The sequence below is a fragment of the Eurosta solidaginis genome, chromosome 5 (genome assembly GCF_040869045.1).
Source record: "Eurosta solidaginis isolate ZX-2024a chromosome 5, ASM4086904v1, whole genome shotgun sequence".
Classification (NCBI taxonomy): Eukaryota; Metazoa; Arthropoda; class Insecta; order Diptera; family Tephritidae; genus Eurosta; species Eurosta solidaginis.
This window is the reverse complement of record NC_090323.1, coordinates 49,898,570-49,926,358: the sequence shown is the minus strand read 5'-3', so window position 1 is coordinate 49,926,358 and position 27,789 is coordinate 49,898,570. Positions and strand designations below refer to the sequence as shown.

The window sequence follows — 27,789 nt, the reverse complement described above, 5'->3', positions numbered from 1 at the left end:
TCGCTATTGGCGATATTCTGCCAGAGGTGATTGCCATTCAAAAGAATCGAATGAAGGAAAATCGCCAATCACTGATATTTTCGGATTGCAATAGCTATAGCTATTAGCGATTTGTCAATAGCGGCGATGCAATCACCAATAGCGAAATATCGTTCCATCACTATTGTACACAATGCTTCAAGCAGTAAACATCTCTTGCGTGAATTCTGTGCTCAAGCTCTCTCTACTCTCCAAACACACACTACTACAAAAAAAGTTGCGTTTCTATCCGAAGCTATGCCGGCGTTGTGCACCACTGCACAGGTATGCCCGTCATATCAATAAAACCCCTTAAATGAAATGTTATTGCGGTTGACTTAAGTTTACGCAAGTGTCCCTGGAATGTCCGAAGTCGTTTAAAGAAACGTACTGACCTCGACTGGTTGATGAGCTAGTGACTACAAAGGCCGCCATTCAAAAAAAGCTATATACGGTGCAAGCCATAGTGACAAAGTGGCCATGAAAAAAATCCAAAGGCTTAGTCGTGTGTCTCTCAGAGGTTCGCATCAAGTCACCGTTCTTCTACGTGGATAAGGTGTAACTTAACATAAGACGCATCGCATCGCAACTAGCGGGTTGGGGGACTTATTAGATACGCGTAGTAGGCATGCATGTCATAAGTGGCGCCAAGCAAGTCCCGTACTCGGATTGTGCGCTGTGATTGGGATTCGGCACGAAAAAACTCTTTTCAAACAAAAAGTAAAGCATGAAACTCCTTTTTCTGATCACTACTACTGGAAACGATCAAAAAGAGCGTTAATGAATGTGCCTGCAATGGATGTAACCTATGGGAAAAGGTACTAATAACAAGTTTTTCTGTTGGTTGATGCCTTTACGTCTTCGGGTTATAATATACCCTCGTAGGTATGCCTTTCCTAAAAGGCTACAAAATCAAAATTCTGCTTCCGGGTTGCGTGCTTGGCTTGGGACCTGTCGAGTAAAAACACTTTCCAATAAAACCATGCAACAAGCCTCTATTGAGCTTGGCTGTTTCCGCTGGTTGATGTCCCCATGAAAGGCAGGCAGACATCATGCCAATCAAAAAGAGTGATGAAAGGTGTAAGGCAGAAGGACAGTGGACCTTGTAACGCCTTCTACAGTGGCCATATCAACAGAACCAAAGTAAGGGTTTAATGGTGGGAAAGAGACTTCGCTGTCAAATAATGAGGCTCATGGCTATAAACGCGCGTTTCGCCACTATGCTCAAATGGCAAGATTTTGAATGTATTTATTTCTCCATATGCATTAGTGGGCGATGCGCACAAGGATAAGGACCACTAGAGACTAGAAAATACAATCGAATACTTATCTATACTATAATAAATCTCTAGAAAATCGTGTCTGTACATCCAAGATTTCTAAAAAAAATAAGTGTACTTGGCGTTTGGAATGTCGTAGAATCCATCGGCACCACTTTTTTCTGTTTGTTTGTTTGTCTGTATGATATCGATAATCTCGGAAACTAACGAATGGATTTTTATGAGGCTTTCACAGATAGCTTGTAATCCAGAAGGGAATCTAGAACTTATTTCATTAAAATCGCGTGAGAAACAAAAAAGATATAGTTGTTAAGCTATAATTAAGCTACTTTTAAGGATTTTTTTTTTTTGAAAAACGAAGGAAAATGCACTTAGTTTCCAAACAAATATCAAAGAATAGCTTTGCAAAGTTTTTTTTCAATTTCATATAAATTAAAAATCAAATTCATGAATAGATACAGTGGCGTACCAAAAAAAAAATATTTTACGCTCCCATATTACGACAATCGGTTAAAATGAGATTACCTAAAACCTCTAAATATGCGTACAATATGGGCATCAAACAATAGAGGAAGATCACAGGTTTCATTTGAATTTTGTGATATTTCGATAAATTAACCGATAACTGAGTTATCGGTCAAAATGTATTTGCCCCAAAATCTATAAATTTACCTACAATCTATCTATCTATCTATCTATCTTCTATCTATTTATCTTCTATCTATCTATTTTCTATCTATCTATACTATAATAAATCTCTAGAAAATCGTGTCTGTACATCCAAGATTTCTAAAAAAAAATGAGTGTACTTGACGTTTGGCATGTCGTAGAATCCATCGGCACCACTTTTTTCTGTTTGTCTGTATGATATCGATAATGTCGGAAACTAACGAATGGATTTTTATGAGACTTTCATAGATGGATAGCCTGTAATCCAGAGGGGAATCTAGAACTTATTTCATTAAAATCGCGTGAGAAACAAAAAAGATATAGTTGTTTAAGCTATAATTAAGCTACTTTTAAGGATTTTTTTTTTTTTGAAAAACGAAGGAAATCTATTTTCTTCTATACTATAATAAATCTCTAGAAAATTGTGTCTGTACATCCAAGATTTAAAAAAAAAAAATGAGTGTACTTGATGTTTGGAATGTCGTAGAATCCATCGGCACCACTTTTTTCTGTTTGTCTGTTTGTCGGTTTGTCTGTTTGTCTGTATGATATCGATAATCTCGGAAACTAACAAATGGATTTATATGAGACTTTCGCAGATGGATAGCCTGTAATCCAGAAAGGAATCTAGAATTTATTTTATTAAAATCGCGTGAGAAACAAAAAGATATAGTTGTTTAAGCTATAATTAAGCTACTTTTAAGAATTTTTTTTGAAAAACGAAGGAAAATTCACTTAGTTTCCAAACAAATATCAAAGAATGCCTTTGCAAAGTTTTTTTCAGCTTGATATAAATTAAAAATCAAATTCATGAATAGATACAGTGGCGTACCAAAAAAAATTATTTCTCGCTGCCATATTACGATAATAATCGGTTAAAATGAGGTTACCTAAAACCTCTAAATATGCGTATAATATGGGCATCAAACAATAGAGGAAGGTCACAGGTTTCATTTGAATTCTGTGATATTTCGATAAATTAATCGATAACTGAGTTATCGGTCAAAATGTATTTGCTCCAAAATCTTTAAATTTACCTACAATATGAAATACTTTTAGCTAAGATTTTAAACCTTTTACACGCGTAATCAGGGACTCAAACCTTTTGGTGCAATTAAAAAAAAAATAAGGGCCACTTTAATATAAATACGCATCCCGAACAAGGTCGGGTACCCTGCTAGTTATAATATAAAAGTGCTCGTTTTAAACGCCAACAACGAACTGTTCTAGTCTTTAGCGCGAATACATGAACGGTTCTATTTCTAAACGCGAACAACAATGGAAATTTAAAACGTGGTAGTCTTGCGTGGGATCGACGATATATAAATCATCCCTTGCGACTTCAATGCCAAAGGAGGCAAATTCAGGCTCCACAATGTAAGATCTCCCAACGGGTTTAGGCTGACATCTGCGATGCGCGTTCCCGGCTGCTTAGTTGTATCCTGATCAATAAATATGAAAACGAATCCATCACGTCGTAATCGAAGGTAGCTATCATTGTGAATGATGACAAAGTGTGATCTCTTATCTGTCAACTGCCTGACAGGCTGTTCAATATGGCTACTTTTCAGCGTTTTGACAGGCTGTTCAATATGGCGGCGCCTATCTTCAGCGGGCGATAGAAAGAGATACAGAATGAGACAGCGATAGTCAAATACGAATCAGGTAATCCAATCACTTTGGAATTTTGACGTTTATGCAGAAGAGATCACACTTTTTCATCATTCACAATGGTAGCTATAGTTCAGGCATCGGCATTTAGTGGCACAATTGTGCACACTCAATTCACACGTATTCTTATTATCTTTAGTTTAGTAGTCACTGAGCATTTGGCGCAGCAACATCGATTGTGTGCGTCACTCGCAATGTTGACGAATGTTAATAGCAAGCAAGAAGCAAAGATCGTTTGTTAATTTTTTCAATGTGCATAAGCGAAAAATATTTAATGTTGACCAACCCTTTTGCGCAAATACAATGTATTTAATTGTATAAATCTTTTGCTTCCCATTTTGCGCATTAAAAATATAATAACAAACGATCTTGTCTTGTTGCTTGCTAATAAGCGAATGAACTAAGCAAACCGATGCATCAAGTAACGTGTGCAATTATCAAACTCTCACTATCACATCTGCATTTCCAAAATGCCGATGCCTGCTATAGTTCCATTGCCTTGGATGTGTGCACTCTCGAGATCCAAATATCGATTTGTTTTGCGGCAGTTACTCACGAACCTACGTACCAAAAACGTGTCAGCTAACACGACCTATCTTATGAGTGTGCAATGTAAACGAAAACTCACCGACGTGCAACGCCCGTACGTACGTAGCCCGGAACGTAGAAATCAAAACAATTTTGATTTTTTCCGTAAGAACGTGTCAGCTGATCGCTCTTTCACTAGACAGAGTTGCCTAGTAAACTTTTGTGCGCTAATTTTTGACCGTTTGCAATTTTATGCAAAAACACCTAATTAAAGTTTGAAAAATTGTGAAAATAATTCGAAATAATTATGTAAAAGTGCTGATTATAAATATGTAATCTATTTATACTTATTTAATATGTATTCCGGCCTTTTACAATATCAAAAATTAAATTGGAAAAAGTTGATGTTTCCATAAGCATGCATGCAAACTGGCCAATGGCAACAGTGCTTTGTTGTAAACAATACACACACAAATATGTTATGTACATGTACACAGACGCACACATTGATTCCTACGGGCTTGAGAGTTCGGTCAAACGTGCTTCGTACGACAAACGTCCGTACGTACGGCACACGTCGGTGGGTAACTGCCGCATTAGACAATTCATGACTTTGTACAGAGAAGAAATTGTACACAGTGACATACTTAAAGAAAGTTTGCCTTAAGCGGCAATTACCCACCGACGTGTGCCGTACGTACGGACGTTTGTCGTACGAAACACGTTTGACCGAACCCTCAAGCCCGTAGGAATCAATGTGTGCGTCTGTGTACATGTACATAACATATTTGTGTGTGTATTGTTTACAGATAAGCACTGTTGCCATTGACCATTTTGCATGCATGCTTATGAAACATCAGCTTTTTCCAATTAAATTTTTGATGTTGTAAAAGGCTGAAATTAATATTAAATAAACATAAATATATAGCATATTTATAAACTGCACTTTTACATAATTATTTCGAATTATTTTCACAATTTTTCAAACTTTAATTAGATGTTTTGGCATAAAACTGCAAACGGTCAAAAATTAGCGCACAAAAGTTTACTAGGCAACTCTGTCTAGTGAGAGAGCGATCAGCTGACACGTTCTTACGGAAAAAATCAAAATTGTTTTGATTTCTACGTTCCGGGCTACGTACGTGCGGGCGTTGCACGTCGGTGAGTTTTCGTTTACATTGCACATTCATAAGATAGGTCGTGTCAGCTGACACGTTTTTTCTACGTACGTTCGTGGCTAACTGCCGCATTAGACAAGCTGCTCACGAAACAAACATCAGATGAAAACTCCACTCGGTGAGAGCGTGCTCACTTATAGCAATCTCAAATTTAACTGAGCTGTGGAAGCATATTTCTCTCTCCATAAGCTTCCAGTGAGCACGCAAGATCAACATGTGCGTATGGCTCGTGGAGCTACATCAGTGGTCGGCGCGCCACAGCTCAATTGATCCAGACTTGCTTCACACATATTCTTAAGAGCCCATAACTGATACTGAGCATAGACTTGACTTGACTTGAGAACTGTCACTTAGAGTTCTGTTAAATGAACATTGCATGTTACTGATTACTCGAAACTTAGCAACACTTAACTTGACTTAAGGACCCATTACTGATATTTAGCACAGACTTGACTTGAGAACTGTCACTTACATTTGTGTTAAATGAACATTGCATGTTACTGATTACTCAAAACTTAGCAGCACTTAACTTGACTTAGAAGTCTGTTGAATTTTGATTTTCTATGTAAGTTCTAAGTGACGTTTACATTTTGAGATCCCATTTGTTTGTTTCCGTTTCATTTTAACATTTTGTCATACAAATTGACATTTATTGATTATGATGCCATATTGTATGCGCTAAGTGGAGTGTAATCATGGCTAAGTTGCCAAGTTTACGCCAAGTCAAGTCAAGTTTATGCTAAGTATCAGTAATGGGCCCTTTAGAAGTCTGTTGAATTTTGATTTTCTATGTAAGTTCCAAGTGACGTTTACATTTTGAGATGCCATTTGTTTGTTTCCATTTCATTTTTACATTTTGTCAAACAAATTGACTTTTTTTTTTAAATAAATTTCAAACCTGGAAAATAGCTGATTATGATTCCAGATTGTATGCGCTAAGTGGAGTATAATCGTGGTTAAGTAGCCAAGTTTACGCCAAGTCAAGTCAAGTCTATGCTAAGTATCAGCAATGGGCCCTTAACTCTCCATCATCAGTCGTTAGCGAGAGAGCAACGAATAAACACTGCGCACGGATTTCACAAAAATGTTAAGGTTCCTTATGAGAAATATTACACTGGTATGACGGCCTTTCCATATGTAGCTCATCTTCCAAACATGTTTAGGTTTGGGTTTTTACCTTTTTGGGTATGTTATATTAACAACTTCCCTGTCAAATGAGTTATATGTGACTCACAAGAGCGTATTGAAATAAGTTCATGAGTCACATGTGACTCATTTCTTTATACAACTTTAAGGCGCTTTCTTGGTATGAACGTGTCGTTATATATTTGTGAATTCTATGTCATCGTACATGGTGGAATCACCAGGTGAAGTAAGTAAAAAAAGACATAAGATGTACGCTATCTGAAACGGTAGTGATGTATTTTCAACGGTCAGAAGAGGGTAAAATTCTTACCCGCTTTGAAAAAATATAAGTAGAAAAATAAATACCTTGCTACGAAAGCCATTACAGTGATGAGCGGTAAAATTCAATGAATGCGTCTAAAGTAAACCTACCTCAACTTAAACTGCAGTTGAAACGTTCTTCGAAAAACCGGACATAATAGGGAGAGGTATTATCCATTATTTAGTTGAACTGTAGTAACTCTGCGCACTTAAATGGTCTTCAGGTTTGATGAAAAGTTTTACAGTCCGACTTGGAAGTGATCATAATACTTTTAAATTTGTTTTCATCCCTAAAAATGCATTGATATTGCCATCTTGCCCTGTTGATTTGTCGTTGAGAGTCGGAAATAAAACACTACATATGTTTATAAAAACTTGACCAGAAGATCCCCCAAAAACTCCTAACAGTTGAATTCATGATGTATTACTAATATTATTAGTTATTAATTACTAAAATATGTCACGGGATTACTAGCCCCGCGGAAATCGGTCTAGAACCAGAAGATGCTGATCCGATCGAGCCAGATTCATATATTCTATATTACAATCCATAACTGTAACATTCCTCTTATCTCACTTACTTACTTACTTTATTGGCGCTTAACCGTTTAAACAGTTATGGCCGTCCAACATGGCGCGCTAGTCGCTTCTTCTCTCTGCCAACCGGCGCCGGTTGGTCCTCTAACTTAGTGGTCTGATTTTTAGGGCAAAGCAACAACAGTGAGTAAAATTTGTTGTGACTGTATTTAGAATTCCAGTGTTTTAGCGAAGTTTTAACATAAATAAGGTGTAATACGACAATTTTGGTGTTCTTGTTGTAGGAAAGACAAAAACATTCCTCGAAAGTCTACAGTAGTGCTGAACAGGCTAAAACACTTAGTTGGATATGACGTAAATACAAGTTGTTTGTTTTAACATTTAATTTTTTTGAAACAATTAAATAAACACCTATAGGCGTAATATTTTAGCACGGCATTACTTTTCTATGGAAGCCAACACCAAAGATACCCAAATAATGAATCTCTGAAATTAAATCCAGTAAAGGTCCATCGATATTCACCTACTAGTTTTAAGTACTAAAAGTGGATTATTTTACTCATGAAAAATGCAAAAAACAATATTTTTTCGGGGACAACATTGGTGAAAAATTTTCAGATAACCGAATGACAGAACAAAGAAGAATTTAGAGCGAGACAATTGACGGCTTACTTCACCTGGTTATTCCACCATGGTCAGCGTATATCAAAAGATCTAAACTTTAGGAAAATGAAAGAAAATTTCGAAATTTTTTTCTGATACCTTTTTCTCATTTTCCCCAATTTTTGTATATACTTAAGAATTCTAACTTCAATTAAACAAAAAAGCACACTAATACACGCTATTATCAATTTACCGTTATTGTGATTGGAAAAATTAAATTATTTCTTATGGTCCTATATGTTTACATGTGACCCATTGAACGTGGTAAACAAAATTGTTTTTGCTATGTTCAGGAGTCACATTTGACTCACAAAATAAAATAGCTAAAATAAGGTAAATATATGCCAATTATTTATAAAAATAATATTTTATAATATATATTCATATTATACAATTAAGCAATACAAAAAATTATGGGCGTGGGGCATTCTCAAAGCGCTTTGTATGGGGACAGGGAAGTTGTTAAATAACTTTTCACTACAATATTAGTTTTTTAAATTATTTTAACAAAGTTGTAACAATTTCATTCTGGACTGGTTTTTTTTTTGAGCCAAAAAAAATTGAACTTTAGCACTGCAAAAAAAATAATATAGAATATTAAAAGAAACTTAGCGAAATAGTTTGTTTTTTAAGTCAGCTCTATGCGATATTTGATGGACTTGAGAATACTTCAAACTATTTCTGAATCAAAAATGAAATTTTCCAAAATTTTTGCTATAAATGCATCCTCTGCATGTTGTAACTTTAACTTAAATTTCCCACTGGGATGCTCATGCTCTCGCTCTCACTAATACACTTACATTTTAATTTTTGCCGACCACTGAGCTACATACAGCGTTATGCGAGAGAGGGAAGAGAGTTGCTTATTCAGAAGAGAGAATCTTTAGGGCGAAAGTCGTTATGTGGGAATCTTTGATGATGGATGATAGAAATATAATTTACTAATTTTAAAATATAATCCGTTTGATGACTGGAGTTTTTAAAATCAGGAGCAATATAAACTACATGTTAACCGACGTTTGAAATGAAGGTACCATTTCTACTCAGTAATAGTTTGTCAAACCATCCGAATGTAATTCTCCAATGAAAAGCTTCTCAGCAAAAGTTCGTCTTCTCAGAAATGAAATAAATTCCGCAGCTACCACAAATTAAAAAAAAAAGTTGGAGTAAAACATCGCAAGTAGTAGAAAAGCCTAAACTTATTCGGAAGTGAGAGGTGTTTGTTCTGAAAGCATTTCAATATTCCACCTAATGATATTTTACAAGCCGTCGCAAAAACCCACCCTAATTTTGTTGATTTGCATTTTTAAATCCTTTCAAGCAAAATCAATTTGCTATATTAAAATATTTATGTAATATTTTTTATTTTCTCACTTTAAACATTTGTTACATTTTCAACCACTCAAGTGGAAACAAAATAGGAACAATACGGATATTATTGCTTTGCACTATATCTATAGAAAACTGCCACACCACCCTTGGTACATACATACAACCCAGCCTGTTCATATAATGAAATGTTCATTTAATTTGTGGCATTTAGTAAAAATAATTGTTTGCTACAAGCGGATGAAGTTAAATGAAACTCTGGGGCGTAAAGAGGATTACAAAGTGAAAGGCCGAAAATCAGTTTTATACAAATTTGTCGAAATTTAAAAATCCAGTGATTTATTAAAATGTATCCATGTATGTGTGTTGCTGTTTTGATTTGTTTGAAAATTTGTTAAATGACAAATTTGTTTAAAAAAAATTCCTTCTAACTTAGTTCCACTTGGTTTCATGTTGATTTACAATGCTTTCAATAAAACATTCTCAAATGAATGATTTTTAATTTTTTAATGGGTTTTCAGCGCTATGGAACTGTTACATGTTTAAAATGTTTGTGAAATAAGGTAAATTTTTTTATAGTATTTCAATATTTACTGCGTGCTAAAATTTTATTTAAAAAATTAAAATTGTGTTATTGAATTCCACACGAACTTATTTCGCTATACGATGATATCGTCGATGTACACCAAACATGTCTTCCAATGTAGTCCTTTAGTACTCAATCCATACGTCTCTCAAAAGTAGCTGGTACATGAAGTCGTCCAAAATTCCATAACTGTATATTGCGAAAAACAATCTCTGACACTGAAGTTTGTTTTCTCCTTGTCTTCTTCATTTACCTCCACATGCCAATTCACTCGTTTTTTGCATCCTTCTCTTGCAAAAGTTCTACAGGTCAGCTCACTAGACCAGCATACGATTCGTTGACGCTAATATCCTAAGGTGATATTTCTAAGGTGATTTGGCTCTAATTTTAACGCTTGCCAAACATAACACTACGAAAACCTTGTCAGGTGGCAATTTGATTTTTCAGAAACTACATCATTTCCACTGAGCAAACTTATGGCACGTCTCAGGTTTCTTTATTCGCACATGAAAACAAGGTGCTGAAAGGGGTCTTGGGCCAAGTTTGTACAAGATCTAGAAGAAGAACAGCTTTTGAGCGGATACAGTGAAGCACACGAAACCGTCTCACCTTGCTCCAACGCAACGGGCCCCAGCGAATTGCTTCAGCTTACCACACGGTCTCCACGCAGAAGCCAAACTGGTCGTTGCGGGAGCCTTTTTCAAAGGAAGCAGGGAGTCTTGCCCTTGGAGAATCTCGCAGTGAAGAAATATTCTTTTTGAAACATTTCCTCTTTCCACAAAAGTCAAAAGAAAAAAAACTTGGCAATTGTAAGTAAGGTGCTTCGGGAAAATATATGAAAAAGCGGTAGAAGAAGGAGTTTCGGCATGAAATTCTACCTCTCCATCTTTTTAGGACCGGACCTCTATACCCAAATTAAAGAGAAATTAGTCGTGCTATACGATGACACAGCTTTAAATCCATTGCCAATTTGTGGTTGTACAGTGTAATATTTATTAAACATTGTAAAACACTTTTGCAGTGATTTGCACGATAAGTGTGAATTTTTTAGCCCAACAGAAAGTACAGACAAAGCGATCGAATCGGGTATTTAAGAAGACGAATTGGAGCTCAAACCTTCGGTCAATCTTTCAACCTTAATGCAACTTTGCACGTTTGGTCTTTTTAATATCGCGAAGCGAAATCATCGCGTAATTCCATTCAAATCCGTGCATCATGCGTATGCGCCCCTCGTGACGGTTGGGAATTATTATTGTTTTTATAAAAAAAAAAAAAATTATTCCTACGGGCACTTCATGCACATTGCCGCTGAGTCTGTAGAGGTTTTCTCATTTTTAAAAGTTCCGAGTATTCTGTCATTCACAGTCAGACTTTGAATGTGATAACGCCAATCTTAATCGCATTTTTATATACATAACTGCACATGAAAATTCACCATAAGTAAACTGAGTCGAAAATCCCAATTTTGGAAGTTGTGCATACTACACACTTCTTTATTTCAATATCGAGCGATTTGTTTATTAGATTTTATAAAAGTTCTCTACTAATAGGGAATATGATTTGTAAAAGCTTGAAATTAGTTGAACGATAATGACGTTTTCTTACGTTTTCTGGAACACTTTTTGTTTTGAGTTGATTTATATTCAGATTTAGTCGTGAGATATATGAATAGTAGAGTGTTCTTTTGCAGTTTAAAATTTGTTGCGCCTTACGCGAACGTAGTAAAAAACTTTTTTCATATAAATTACATGCGACAAACTTGATATTTGCTTCAGTAAAATTTTTATTATTTATTTATTGTTTTTTATCATTTATTAAATTTTAATGAGCTCGAGGCAGTTTAAAAAATTGAAACACATTTTAAATTTTTATATTTCAATTTTATTTGGTCGATATTTCGATCTCATTCTGAGATCATCCTCAGGAAACAATTGAATATGTTTTACCGACTGAAATTGAAATATAAAAATTTAAACTGTGTTTCAATTTTTTAAACTGCCTCGAGCTCATTAAAATTTAATAAATTATAATATTTGAAGGCAAATAAAAATATAAAAAAAAAAATATATTTTTAAAATTGTTTTTTATCTTTATAAAAGTACTGCATTTTGAAATAAAGACCCAAATCCTACGGTCAGGGCAGCTCAACCCCTGTACACTTAACACTTTTGTTTTTGTTTTGCCCAGAGTCATGGGCACAGATACAAATTTACATTTCAAATATAAAAAAAATTCAAATTTCAAAGCACAAAAAATGCCCACACATATAAATAAAATTTATATGGAATTTTTTTTTTTCATATGTAAGTGCAAGGCAAAAGCACTTTCATATGATGAGCGAGCACTTTGGTATAAAACAAATTTATACTAACAAATTTACAACTAAAAATTATTCAAAAATATAACGGCACAGAAAACCAGTGTATTCAAAATTTATTCATTAAGAAAATTAAAATTACTCCTGCCATTGAAGGGTTTGACCTCGGAAATAAAACTCGGGAACTTGCAAGCGCCTTTATTTTAACATTATGTTAATTGTATTAAAATTCGTGATAAATCGCATATACGCGTCTTGCGATGTTCGACACCAGGGCCACAAAATTTGATAGTTCGTAAATTTCTCACTTCGCATGTCTTGCTTCAGTTTCAGGTCGCTTCTAAAGTACTTTTTCGTGATCTCAACCATTGCTGAGTTAAGGGTCAAGATTTGCTGGAACTTTGAGTCGACCTAGACTAGGTCTTAATGAAGCGAACTCGGTCAAATATTGTATTTGGACTAACATTTGGGTCGCCAGAAACATCGATTCAAAGTTTTAATAAATGGGCGTGGCTCCGTTCTTGTTAGACTCCGTTTTCCACCACAATTCTGAAGCTGTCAAATAAGAAGAGTTGTTTAATTCCCCGAAAAAAGCCTTTGTCTAAGCGCATTTATGGTTTTTGGCCAGGTCCTGTTCGTCCGGGAAATTGAGTAAAAAAATGTTCAACATTTTTATTTTCGTTGTGTTTATATATATATGTATTGCTGTTTATCTTCATTTAATTTCATAAAAACAATTCCGATTTATCCATAGTTTGTGCACTGACTTATACGAGAAAACAGCGAAGCAAAACTTTAAGAGAACATTTTTTTTTTTTTTAATTTTCAGAAATAACATTTCTACGCATCTTCAAATCGACCCTGCTCAATTTTTATTAACCCTAGTGAGATAAAGTACGTCTGTGAGACGTACGTCGTTTTAATTTTACTCTCAGTCTCCCACAATCGTAAAGAGAGAACATTCTCATTCTCAGTTTTCTTAGCTACCATTACCAGCATGTCAGTGGGAGGTGTTTTTCAGTAGTAACTTTTTTGTTTGCTGAAATATATACGATTGTTTTTTAAAAATACGTCTAAGAGACGTATCGTTGTCTTTTACGTGACTACGTGACATGACTAATTTTATATGTAACTAGAAGATCCGGCAGACGTTGTCCTGCCCTAAACTTGGCCAATCTGCATACATTTTAATAAGGTTTTTCCGTCTGACTCTGCCCTCCCCCCTCTTCAATTTTTCCTAATCCTTTTATTCACTCCTCCCTCCGTCTTTTTCGCTTCATCTATCTCCATCTTCGTCTCATTCTATCTCTTTCTCAATCTCCTTCTCTCTTTTCTCTTCTCTCAATTTCTTCTCATTCTTCTGCATCCCTTATTGCCTGTCCCAGAAGGTGGTATGTATTTTATTCCAGTCCCAGCCAAAGAACCATTAAGAGTCTCTGTCCCAGTCCAAGTCCTAATCCCAGTCCCAGTCCGTCTCTGGATAATATATTACTCTGTACTAAAGCACTCATCAACAGCTTTAATTTGATATCCATATTGTATAAACACTGTTTAGGCATTCACTGGCCACCGTTTTGGCCTATATCTCGAGACCCTAGTCACCCAGGGGTATGAAAATTACCCTCTACTAAAGCACTCATCAACAGCTTTCATTTGATATCAATATTCTATAAACACATTCTAGGTGTACCCGGGTCCACTATTTGGCCTATAGCTCGAGACCCTAGTCACCAAGGGGTATGAAAATTACCCTCTACTAAAGCACTCATCAATAGCTTTCATTTGATATCCATATTCTATAAACACACTCTAGGGGTACCCGGTCCACGTTTTGGCCTATATCTCGAGACTCTAGTCACCCAGGGGTATGAAAATTACCCTCTACTAAAGCACTCATCAACAGCTTTCATTTGATATCCATATTCTATAAACACACGCTAGGGGTACCCGGGTCCACGTTTTGGCCTATATCTCGAGACCCTAGTTACCCAGTCACCTATCCTATGTTTCAAGTTAGATCAAACTACACACGGGGTGCAAAACAAATTCAAAATCGGTTCAGTAGTTTAGGAGTCCATTGGCCTCAATTGTGTGACACGTGTTTTTTATATATTAAGATTTTTGCCTAAAATGGTAATTTTAGCAAATATTTTTTTAAGTATAGTTTAAAACAGTCAATTCATTCAATTGAAGTACGAAAATATGGTTTTATTTTATTTTTTTTGCTATAAGCTGAGGTCCTTCGAAAAAACTGAGTTTTGTAAGGACAAATTCAAGACAAGTCAAACTTAATTTTTAATATATTAAAAAAACAATATTTTTCTTTAAAAAACATTTAAAACAAGTGTATATATATCAAGTAAATGATAACAAAAAAATCCAAAAAAAAATGTTAAGTTTTTTTTTATATCTTTAGGGTCCTTAAACTTGAACACGTCTCTCAGACGTACGTTATCTTTCTAGGGTAAAAAAATAATGTTATCTTTTAGGGTTAATATTTTGATAGTAGACTTAACGTGTACTATCCGTCAATACCGAAATTCACGGCGAAATTTTGATTTTTGAAATATCCGACAAGACAAAACCCGACCACAAAATTCCGAAAAAAAACCCCGAAAAAATATTTATATTATATTAAAAAATTGCTGCAATTTTCAATCCTCTGTATATGCTATATTACTAGATAGAATTTGTCTTGGATTTTGTCTTAACGCAACCTGGAGTTTGAAGGATGATAGTGATTCTTCCGTGTCGGGATTTCTGGGAATTCTGTGGATTATGTCTTGTTGGAATTTTTAAATCCAGGATTATGAGGTGTTCCCCCGAAGTATATAATCCGGTGTAGATATATAAAAAATTTTTTTGTGCAACACGCCAATGTACATCGCTACTATATAGAACATATGTGGGGGTCCACAAAAAAACGCAACATTTGTAAAACTAAAAACAAAATAGCGTAAATAGCGACTCGAGAAGTTCGATGTGTAAATACTCATATACTGATGTGCGTCTAAGACACTATTGTTTTTCAGTTAATGAGAGCTCGTCCAGGGGTTGATGTTAAACTAGAACAGAAGTCGAGTTATCGATTTGTTACCGGCTCGCTGAGTCATCGGCTTCTTTTTGGTTGCTTATCGGCTTGTTATTGACGGATTACAGATGTGTTATCAAGTTTATATTAAAGTTTTAACGCCATCGATAAGACACACACAAAATTTGTAAAACTACGATAAATAAATTTAAATTTTTTTAATAAAAAATCTATAAAAAAAGCGCCAATAAATAATTGGTAGCCCTCGAGTAATAAATCAATAACTTTTCTTTTACTTTTTGATATCATATTTATATAAATAATCCATCACTTTTCGAATATAAATCCCTATCTCTTTGATCAAATAACAATTACTTTTTTATAACAAACCAACAACTTGTTGATAACAAATCGCTTATTTTTCGATAAAAAAATCTAAAACCTTTTGATAGTATGTAGATAATTTAGAAACACGTCCTTTCCAAACTTCCGCACAGTGCAGCTCAAATGAAATTTTATTCAGTGCTGCTCGGAATCGCGTTCATTTCGACAAAATCTTCAATAATATACATATTGTAACGAATTTTGGGGGATTCCTGATTATTTTAGCACCTTCATTTATAGTTCGAATCACTGAACTGCCGAATAAATAACTCAACACTACTGTCGCAGTAGTACAATTCCAATACACGCGCCCTTCGATTATAGCATTTAAAATCAAACTGACTGATTATTCCTCAGCTTGCGCTTCTATTCTCTGTTGCCTCGTTCGCGTATTTCTCCGAGGGTCTATACTTTTCGAAAAGAGCCTACAGCAGCAGGTGCTTATTTATATATCCTTAATATTTTTGATATTCACATTTGTCTTCTGGATATATGGGTGTGTATGTGTGAGTAATAACCCTGCAAAAAATGCGATTAGTCCAGGATGAATCCGGAATGAGTCGCAACGGAGGATGCGACCAATGCCAGTTTTGATCCCTTTGTATGAGTTTAGCTGTTTTCTTTTGTTTGAGCATGTCCTATGAAAAACTAATTGTACCCATTTATACCCCAAAAAGAATCGCTAGGACCAATCCCTTTTGTACCCATATTGGCCATATGAAGACTAGTACATTTTCGGTTCAATAAGGACTGAAATAGGGACCAGGCGCATTTTTAATGGCAGTAACACAGTCGAAGGGTTTGTAGAGCCACCAAATCTTGTTGATATAAGTTGTTGCCAGCTTCTCAAAAAGGAATAAAATATAGTCTCTATAACTTTAACCCTAACTCCGGGTTAGTCGTTAAGTCCTAGTAATTAAGGTACGGTATAGGGCTCCGCATTTTTCTAAAATATTTCAATTAAATCACTTGTATTCTTTTTTGCCTTACTCATTTCGTTGCCGTTTTTTTTTTTATATTTCTTAAAATTATTTCAAATTGCCCAATCCCAACTATACCGAAAGGGACGGATCAATTATGCCCGATTTTAGACAAAAGAGATTAAGGAAGACCAATCACTTTAGGGATTAATCGCATAATTTTTTGAAAGGAACTGCTGCCCTTAAGTTCTGACTATATTTATGTATGAGAAATATTCCCTTCGCTGTTTACATGTATGTGTGGCTGCTTGCTTTGACATTTACATGTGCATATGCGTTGTTGCTAACTTTGCTGTTGTTGTGCATTTATTTACTAGCAGTATAACAATGTATAGAACTGCTAGTATTCGCAACAATATTGAATAATGTACTATTGTTTAAAGAATTAATTTACCCCCATGTTGAGAATTTCCAAATACGAGAAAGGGATGAAAGAAAAGTGAAAGGTTATACAAATCCACGAACTTATACTATGGTCCTCTGATTCTCGTCCATCCCAACACCATTAGCAATATAATTCAGATTTTATATGAACTAAGAAGTGTCGTCAAACTTAGTCAGATAGTTCTGTGAACTTGTTTGTAGTTTTATATATAGAATACGTGTACTGAAATTTTTTAAATACATATGCCATACATAGTCTATGAGATTTAATCAGATCTTTAAATTTGAATTAGCATTAATAATCAATTAATTAGATGCCTATTTTATTGGACAATGATTATTTAATTGTTTTCCGGAAAACGCAATTACTTATTGATAAACATTAGAAAAAAAATTATGATTTTTTCCGATTATTTATAAAAATCAAAAGTAATCAAAAAAGGCCTTTTTTATTATTTTAAATTTTTTCGATTATTTTTGATTATTTCTTAATTTTTTTTTTTAATTTTTTTTATTTCTTTTTTGATTATTTTTTAATCAATTGAAAATAATCATTTAAAATAGAATATTGGCAAGTAATCATTTCATGGCATTTAAAGAATATAAGCAGTGGAACGGCTAATCATTACCATTAGTAATCATTATTTAACAGGTCTGCATTTAATCAATCTGTAGATGAAATAAATATATAAAATAATAAAAAATTACGCTACAATAAAATGATAAAACTTACGCTAACATAATATATACCCTCATACAGCCTTCCACTGCGCACCAAATCGTAGCATTTACATTTGTATACAACTTCCAATGAACGGGCTTATCAATTTAAAATCTCCGTTTTATAATTATTCAAGCAAACTATCTCCATACAAAAAAAATCTTTTGGTATCAATTTTGATAGCTATTAAGTAAATTTTGCCACGAAATTACTTATGGTGTAAATATTTCATTTTGGTGTGGAACTCCACATATGCATAATTTATATGCACATATGTATGTACCAAATGCAAACATTTTTGCATATAAAAATAAAAATACAGCTCATTTTCTTCAGAACTCAAATCCAGCTTATGGATTGAGATGCAAGTTATCGTTTTTAATTTTAGTTATTTATTAGCTTTCAACGCAATCATTAGTCCTTTATTTACGAATACATATATTAAACAAACTGTATTGCTTTTCAGTCTAGAACTTATGCTATGAAAAAAGCGTTGATCTTAAATATTTCTATAATGGTCACGACTTTTCGCTTATCTTTGATTTGGATTTTATTCATTGTGACAAGTGAGTAACTAATAGTAAAATGATCGAACTGCTGCGAAAGGTAAAGCGTGCCTATTTCCGACAAAAAAACGCATATCTATAGTGAATCATGTAAGGAAATTTCATTTCGGGTGGAACCGCGTATTACAAAAATATGTATGAGTTGACATACGTATAACCTTCACCAAATGAGTTTCCGTAACTATTTAATTAAAGGCCGTTAATATGCAGTAAAAGAAAAACACGTCAGTAAAAACGGGACTTATAATTTCTTTCTTTAAAACAAGGACTAATTGATTCATATCAGAAACAGGGACTCATCGTTTTTCCCACAAGAAGAAATCATACCAGATCACTCAATTAAAAGTGCACACATAATGCTATTCAGTAAAGGGGGATGGGGGATGAGCGTACATATCAACTACTATGAAGCAAGTGCACTCTTTGTTCATGCGTATAGGATTGAAAACATATTGAAGGGGGTAGAACTGTATGGTTTTTTCGGAAAATTTCTTGAATACTTTGACACTCAAGTGTACCCGATAGGATGGTTAGGTTAGGCTGAATTGGCCGGTCCATGAGGACCTCACATAGACTGAATGAGTCCGTAGTACTACCAGAAGTTTTTTTTTAACGACAAAACTGAAAAACCATATCAAAAACCAGGACCTATGTTATAAAATAACCCCGTCCTCTGGGCAAATACTAGAAGCTTTCTAGGACTTAAGCCACTTGCTGCTTCTAGAGCTGACAGCTATATCACCCCTAATAGCTGGAGTCTTAGCCTGGCAAGCGCAGGGCACGAGCACAGAACGTACTCGATCGTTTCCTCCTCCAACCCGCACTTCCTACATCTGCTATCACTGACCAAGCCTAATTTAAGGCATGTCACGCCAGAACATAATTTTCGACACTTTACAGCCCGCGCCCAGTCTAATTTGAGGCGTCTACGCAGTAAGGTTCAAAGGATGCGCTCTTTTTAGCTAGTTCATCTGCTTTTTCATTCCCATCTATTCCCATATGCCCAGGTACCCAATATAGATATATGCTTCTCCCTATCCCGATTCTCTCCGGAGACTGCTTACACTCTAACATGCATTTAGGTGCTGATCCATGCGACATTATTGCGTAAATTGCTGCTTGACTGTCAAAGAAAGGATGGTTAAATTGCCTCAAAAATACCTCAAAACAGTTTCGAAATAATCTGAAGCTTTTCCCAAAATGATACCTAAATTAGGTACGAAGTGATTCTGAAATCATACCGAATTGGTCCCGAAATATTTTCGAAAAAATCTGAAGTTATCCTGTAACTGTCCCCAAATAGTTTCGAAATACTTTTAAAATGGACCTGAGATTGTGCCGAAATGATACCTAAAATAATCCGGAAACCTGGAATGGTTCCAAATTGAATCCGATATAGTCTCGAAATTATTCTGAACTCATCCTCAAATGTTCACAAAATGCTGCCCGAAGTAGTCCCAAAATGGTACGAAAGATTTTTGGTAATTTTTGGAAGTGCTGCTATTGACACCTGAATGTGCTTACAGAGGAACAAGAAGACTTTCGCCGTGCTGGTGAGGAAGATTTGATCTGATGTTGCAACGACTGGTGTTGTATGCCTCTGGCCAAAACTGCCTAGATTACGAGCACCAATTATGGTGCTGATTCAAAATTCTGGGTATGTCGATTTGGTTGAACTGACTAGATCTACAAGAAAACCATGTTGTGTTAAACTTAAGGAATTTAATTTTTAGTTAACTTGACACGCGCCTACATTTATGTATTGTAAAAAAAATGTCATAGCTTCTTTGATATTTACTTATTTTATAGATGCACAGGACATATGTCAATATAGCAGTAATGTAGTCGGAGTTTGTACATCCTATAAAGATTGTACTGAATTGAATGGCGCAGTCATATTTCCAAGTTCCTTTTGTCAGGTACCTCATAGATATATTTAATTTTAATATACACTTACTAAAAACACATTTTCATTAAGCCTCGAAAAATTTGCTGCCCTCGTGGAATGGAAAGCAACCTTAAAAATAAATCTCTAACAACCACAACACAAGCACCAGCGCTTCCAACCATAAACGTAGTGGCAATTGGGCCGCCACAAAAAACTCCAATACCTTCACAAAGCGAATTGCTCACAACAACGGAACCGCCAATTGAAAACTATTTTGAGAACAGCTTAAATCCCCGTGGTTTGAATATATTACGTTCACAAAAATGTGGTTTTGTTTATGCTAGCAAAAATCCGAATGGCACTAATATTGAGGCGGATATACTAGAGTTTCCCTGGCTGGCGTTATTGCAGTATGAGGGCACAAATGGTCAAAAAGATCTCGGTTGCGGCGGTTCGTTGATCACTGAACGTTGGGTGCTAACGGCAGCTCAATGCATTAAACCAAATTTGTAAGTACAAGTTTTGAAGAACAGGTAAAGATTTTATAGTTTCGTATGCAGTTTCTGCTTTTGGAAATTCTTCCTTAGTAAATAGAGTTATGTGCTTTGCTTTCATATGCGAAGTCCCCAAGGAAGTAGAAAGCCTAGCTTACCAAATACTGCCTTTTTACAAAAACCTATTGCTCGTGAACGAGCCTGAAACTTGACTTAATAGGTAGACTCCGTTCCAAATGAAACACAAACAATATTCTTGATCCTGTTTTATCGAGGATAATCTAACCGCATGTAGACTCCACAGCAAAACTTATAAAAAAATGCCAATAATTACTCCATTTCAATAGAGCACGCTTTAATGGCTCTGGATTTCAGCGCATATTTCAATTATCGTTATGATGCAGCTGTGAAACAAGATATTTTAACAAAATTAGTAGGTTAGGTTAAACTGTCTTATCAATAAAGACCTCACAAAGACTGAACATTTCCATAGTGTAATCTGAAGTTGTTTGACGACCAAAAGGAAAACAACCAGAAAGGTACCAATGCTTACATATTGCAACGAATTTTGGGAAATTCCTGATTATTTTGCAGCTTTTTTTAACGTTTGAGTCTCTGAACTGTCGAATAAATAACTCAAATATTCAGTATATCAAAATGTTGTTTATTTACACTACTTTGGCAGTAGTACTTCACAATTACAATACTGTCGTGCTTCAATTACAGCGTTTTAAAATCAAACAGTTGCTTTTATACTCTCTGTTGCCGCATTCGGGCAATTCTCCTAGTGTCTAGACTTTTCGCGAAGAGCCTTCGTTAACAGCTGCCTACTAATTTCTCCTTTATATATCTGATATATATTTTGTCTTCTAGTTATATGAGTATGTATGTGTGAGTCATAACTTCTGCTCTTACCTGACTACATGTTTGTATGTCAAATATCTCTTCGCCGTTAGCTTCACTGTTTACATGTATGCGTGTTGGAGCATTGAACTCGCGAGCGCAGGACATAAACACAGAACGTGCTCAACCATTTCTTCCTGCAACTGGGACTTCCCACATTTGCTGTTACTGGTTAGGCCAAACTTATAAGCATGTGACGCCAAAAGGCAAGGTTAGTTAGTGTCCCCAATGTGAGCCTTATGTCCTCTCTCCAGAGATGTAAGCAACTTTTTGAGTCTAACGGTGAAGGATTTACACATGATCTTGTCCACGCCTTTTCTGCTTGATAAGTCATATAGAACTCCTTGCTCCTTTCTGCCAAGTAGATTAACACGTCTATTGATACATCGAGTGCGGCACCTTCTGCCAACTAATCGGCGTTTTCGTTACGTTTTATTCCTTTTCCACCAAGCAACCAGTATAGAATATATGATCCGGCCTGAGCGAAGGCTAACCAATGCTTCTTTGCATCTCAGGACACTTTGTGATGTAGTATTGTGTGAGACTTATACCATAATGGCCGTGGGACTATCAATATATATACTGACACGCCTGCAGCTTCAACAAGCTTCCTCCAGAATTGCTGCTGTTTTCTTCAGGGCTACAATTTGCACCTTAAATACTCTAAAGTGATATTGATCTTCTTTTTTCTGGAGCGAAAGATTATTGAGGCTGGAAATATGGAGCCGATAGTTCGACCACTTATCATGCAATTAGATCCATGTTTGACACCCTGGTGTTGGGTCCACCACAGACAGGTATTCACGTTAAACATATAACGTAATGGTAAAGTATTGTTACGAATATTAGCAAAACTAAGGGGTGGTGCTATCTCTAGGCCGATGTTAAGTAGTGACGTGAATTCACATCAATAATTCAATCATTAAGCCGGAGTCATTGGTGTTGTATGTGGTATCGCTGTATCCGTATTCCTAACGTAAACAGCTGTTTATCGTTACGACGGCAAACCAAAACCCAATTGGTTGGCTACGATACGGTTACGACCTTAGCGGCACCAATAATCGATTGCATTGATTCTCATAAGGTTGGTCGAATCGGCTGTTAAAAGGTTACCGATAAGGTTACCGATAAAGCACCAATGTCTCCAGCTTTATGTATCTACATAAACGAAACAATAATTGCGTCTACACATATGTACCATGTACGTATAAGAGCAGCGGAGAGTCAATGCACAAACACATGCATATATCTGAGATACTTCTGAAAGTATACAATGAGAGAAGCTATAAAATCGTGCAATTGTAGTTACAGCTGAGAAGTTTGAGAGCTGATGGCAACTAGTAGATTCTGGAAGTACCTAGAAGATGCGAACGTTGAAATCAGAGAGTATAAAAGGCAGCAAATATAGAGCCGCTGGAATTCAGTTTGATTTGAGCCATCAAGCAGTTACGATTAAGACGCTATCTAGCGAGCCATAGCAGTATTATTTTAATAGTAGAGTTTCATTTAAGCTATCAGTTTGGTTATTAAGCCAGCTAGTTGCAAAGTATAAGTGTTATTGTGAAGTATTTCAATAAAGGCCATTTTTCCATTATTCAATATTGGAGTTATTTATTCAACAGTTTAGTGATACGAACTTAGCAAAAGGGCAAATAAGAGGATTTGCAAGTAAATTCGTTACAGTATGTTCTTCGATTTATTCACCCTTACGCCAATCCTCCGGCTCTATTGTGGCTCCAAGATCCCTTTCGAAGCTCAGCAACGGGTCCATGTAGTCTGTTCGCCTTTATCATATGATACTATACTTCGTTGCAAATTCAACCGGCACTTAAATTACCCAGAGGCCTTAAGCCTTGCAATTGCTAACGTTATATTCTTGCCAATTCGGTTTGCAGGAAGGATGTGCAGGATGGCATGTCAACAGATCGCCCTTTTTTACGCATTTCGTAATAAATCCCCAAATTTTTTTGAGTATTTATGGCACTTGATCGATGATTAAATGTTTTCAACTTATATATTCGCCAGACAGTTTCCAATTCAGGGTGAGATATGCTTGAGCATGGGAGAGTGCCTTTAGCAGCGGTGCTTCAGAAGATTTTGCAAAGTTCTTTAAGTGACTTCATGTTATTTTGCTGCCTTTCTTATTCATTTTGAGACATGTACACATGTTACATATACCTTTTCAGGGTCGGTGTTCGTTTAGGTGAATATGACATTAAAGACAACACCAAGAAAGATTGTTCACAAGAAAAGGGGATGAAGACTTGCACACAGTACAAGGAATTTGTAATTAGTAAAGCTATAAGGCATCCAGATTTTGACCAAAAATCAGGACGAAGGGATGTTGGTTTAATTAAACTGAAAGCAAGAGCACAACGAAATAGTGAGTAAGATGGTATACACATCTATGACAATTTTTAGATTTCCGATTTTTATTTCAATATAGAAAACATCAAACCAATTTGCTTACCCACCCAAGGAGATCATTTTGATGCGCCCTATGATGAGGAAAGTTTAAGAATTGCTGGCTGGAAATCTGGCGCAGTAGGTACGAGTTGTACAAAAAATATTAAAGTTTTTTATTTTTAGAAAATTTAGTGTAATTTTTAAATATTTACAGACGCGTCAACCATTATCAAAAAGCATACAGTTCGCCAACGGCCTATTTTGATCTGTAGTATCGCTTATCTATTCAAGCACACCGATGAATCTAAAATGTGTTTAGATAGTGGCAATGATCAATTTAGTACATGCAGCGGTGATCCGGGTAGTCCAGTATTTTGGTTATATAAAAATACAACAGAGTTCTATATACAAATAGGCATAGTCCCATTTGGTATGGACGAATGTGGTTACGAGCAAAGTGTTCCATATTATGTGGAGAGCGTTGCGAACTCAATGTATTGGATAACTGCAGTTATTGGAGAAGATCAATGAATATTGGGTAAATCTTAAGAGGTGAATATATTTTTAAGATCTTTACGTTTGTGCCGGATATTACAAATTTCGTATAGAATTTTAATGCATTTGGTACGTCCGCCTTTTGCTGTTTTAGGAAATAAGTTAAATATTTTATTAAATTAGAAAATAAAATTTGTGCTATCTACTAAAAACATAATAAGTCTCAAAGTCGAGAAAAAATACCTTTCGTAAACCATTTTTATTCGAGGCTAATAACAAGCTTGTGATATGCAAGAAAATGTCTCAAAATACTTTTTTTATTTTTATACTCAGCTGAGCAGAGCTCACAGAGTATATTAACTTTGTTCGCATAACGGTAATCCGTAACGGCATAAACTAATCGAGATAGATATAGAGTTCTATATATCAAAATGATCTGGGTGAAAAAAGAAATTCATTTAGCCATGTCCGTCCGTCCGTCTGTAAACACGATAACTTGAGTAAATTTTGAGGTATCTTGATGAAATTTGGTATGTAGGTTCCTGGGCGTTCATCTCAGATCGCTAAAATTAACGATTAAAATTAACGAAATCGGCCTACAACCACGCCCACTTTTTCGATATCGAAAATTTCGAAAAAACATAGAAATGCGATAATTCATTACCAAAGACGGATAAGGCGATGAAATTTGGTAGTGCGTTGACCTTATGATGCAAGATAGAAAATTAGAAAAATTTTGGATAATGGGCGTGGCACCGCCCACATTTAAAAGAAGGTAATTTAAAAGTTTTGCAAGCTGTAATTTGGCATTCGTCGAAGGTATCATCATATCCTATTACTATATGTGTGCTGAATAAAAATTAGCGAAATCGGATGACGATCACGCCCACTTTTAAAAAAATTGCTTTTTAAAGTCAAATTTTAACACAAAATTTGATATCTGTACAGTATAAAAGTAAATTATGTCAACATTCGATTCCAGTAATTATATGGTGCAACAAAATGCAAAGATAAAATAAAATTTCAAATTTTTAATGGTATAAGTCGAACAAAAATTTACCAATCCTTGTGAAATTTTGTACGGACATAGATTCTGTGACGGTAACTGTTTTCTGTGAAAATGGGCGAAATCGGTTGAAGCCACGCCCAGTTTTTATACACAGTCAACCGTCTGTCCTTCCGCTCGGCCGTTAACACGATAACTTGCGCAAAAAACGATATATCTTAACTGAACTTAGTTCACGTACTTATCTGAAGTCACTTTATCTTGGTATAAAATATGGCCGAAATCCGACTATGACCATGCCCACTTTTCCGATATCGAATATTACGAAAAATGAAAAAAATGCCATAATTCTGTACCAAATATGAAAAAAGAGATGAAACATGGTAATTGGATTGGTTTTTTGACGCAAAATATAACTTTAGAAAAAACTTTGTAAAATGGGTGCCACAGCTACCATATAAAGTAGAAGAAAATGTAAAAGTTCTGCAGGGCGAAATCAAAAGCCCTTGGAATCTTGGCAGGAATGCCGTTCGTGGTATGACATATATAAATAAATTAGCGGTACCCGACAGAAGATGTTCTGGATCACCCTGGTCCACATTTTGGTCGATATCTCGAAAACGCCTTCACATATACAACTAAGGGCTACTCTCTTTTAAAACCCTCATTAATACTTTTAATTTGATACCCATATCGTACAAACACATTCTAGAGTCACCCCTGGACCACCCTTATTGCGATATCTCGAAAAGGCGTCCACCTATAGAACTAAGGCCCACTACGTTTTAAATAATCATTAACACTTTCATTTGATACACATGTCATACAAACACATTCCAGGGTTACCCTAGGTTCATTTTGATAAATGTTGATTTTCCCTTATTTTGTCGCCAAAGCTCCCAGCTGAGTATGTAATGTTCGGTTACACCCGAACTTAGCTTTCCTTACTTGTGTTTTTTGGTTTTTTTTTTTGTTTTAACCACAATATTTTAATTTTCTTCATTTTATTTTATTTTATTTTAATTTGTTTCATTTTATTTTATTTTCTTTTCTTCCTTGAACTCCACCTTGGGCTATACATTATACATCGGTTGTATACAACAAGACATATAAAGCTATTTATACTAAATATATATTGGTAAATTCATAATAATCTGTAAATTACATGTCAATGTCTAAAAACGAACGAACAGTGGATGTTGTTGATAGAATTACTGCCTTTTGAATAGGTAGAAGCTTATCTTCTAATTTTAGTTTCTCCAGGGTCGTCATAAGGGTTTTGGGTACCACGCCTGTTGATGAAATTATTATTGGCTCTATTCTTACTTTATCAAGGTGCCATAACAGCTTCATTTCCTGAGCAAGTCCTGTGTACTTTCTTTTCTGTGTGCACGTCTTTCAAGTTGTGTTATTGGGAACCCCAATTTTCAATTAAATACGCGCTCTTTTCTTTCTTTTCTAATAGGACTATATCCGGCCTGTTATGGGGTATACTTCTATCTGTAAGTATAGTGCGGTCCCAGTACAGCTTATATTCGCTACTTTCTAGCACTGCCGAGGGAGTATATTTATAATACGGGACCTCTTCTGTAAGCAGATTCATACGAATTGCCAAGCGCTGGTGAACGATTTTCGCTACGTTGTTATGTCGTGCTAAATAGCAAATATTATCGAAAATAAAGATGTTGCAGGCGCAAACTTTGGTGGAAAGCAGCGGAGCGTAACAAAATTCTAGTAGGTCATTTTCACCACACCAAAAACTCTAACACAATTTTTAACATAATTTAAGCACAGAAATACACTGATTAGAGTTTTAGAGAGTAAAAGTTAAAATTCTGAACACATTAGCTGAAAAAAAAGTGTACAAATAATTGCTAAATAACAAAAACATACAGTAGTAGTTTAACAAATTCTGCTGTGGTAAGTGGTGAGTGTGACCTACTAGAATTTTGTGAAGCTTGCTTTACACGATTTTTCGTCCCTGCAACATCTTTATTTTCGATAATCTTTGTAAATAGTATGTTGCTGCGAGCATAACGCAAGCTCCTGTTATGTGCTGTATTGTTTCCGACTGCTGTTGGCACTTCCTGTATTTGTCACTGTCTATTTCAGAGCGTATAATGTACTTTAAGTAATTTTTTGTGGCGATGACTTGGTCCTGTATTGCTATCATGAGGCCCTCAGTTTCCATAAAGATTCCTGAATTTTTCAGCCATAGGTTTGAAGCAACGGGATCGATCCCTGGTTGACTTAATGAATGGGGCTGTCTGCCATGGAGTGTTTTCATTTTCCATTCTTCAATGAGTCGT

The 27,789-nt window shown here is 35.4% G+C and overlaps 1 protein-coding gene and 1 long non-coding RNA gene across 3 annotated transcripts in view; one reads left to right on the top strand and one right to left on the bottom strand.

The window, feature by feature from the left end:
• Nucleotides 1-27,789, bottom strand: part of LOC137254069 (uncharacterized) — a 288,722-nt gene that overhangs the window by 255,844 nt on the left and 5,089 nt on the right. The gene's annotated exons all lie outside the window — the stretch shown is intronic.
• LOC137254541 (serine protease easter-like) lies at nucleotides 9,574-24,687 on the top strand. 2 transcript variants are annotated; one of them, XM_067792279.1, is made up of 6 exons: nucleotides 9,574-9,882; nucleotides 20,098-20,207; nucleotides 20,267-20,685; nucleotides 23,760-23,956; nucleotides 24,020-24,121; nucleotides 24,194-24,686. In XM_067792279.1, exons 3-6 carry the CDS (start codon nucleotides 20,294-20,296, stop codon nucleotides 24,508-24,510), a joined length of 1,008 nt encoding a protein of 335 aa, XP_067648380.1. In that variant the 5' UTR covers nucleotides 9,574-9,882; nucleotides 20,098-20,207; nucleotides 20,267-20,293; the 3' UTR covers nucleotides 24,511-24,686. The 2 variants fall into 2 exon arrangements, with proteins under 2 accessions (XP_067648380.1, XP_067648379.1); XM_067792278.1 differs by lacking the exon at nucleotides 9,574-9,882 and adding an exon at nucleotides 18,105-18,288 and having other exon boundaries at nucleotides 24,194-24,687.

Excerpts from the sequence above, each read along its gene's own strand:
- LOC137254541 (XM_067792278.1), top strand. The coding sequence starts at position 18,204 with ATGAAAAAAGCGTTGATCTTAAATATTTCTATAATGGTCACGACTTTT. Across the intron at positions 18,289-20,097 it reads GATTTTATTCATTGTGACAA|ATGCACAGGACATATGTCAA; the intron begins GTGAGTAACTAA and ends CTTATTTTATAG. Across the intron at positions 20,686-23,759 it reads CAATGCATTAAACCAAATTT|GGTCGGTGTTCGTTTAGGTG; the intron begins GTAAGTACAAGT and ends ATACCTTTTCAG.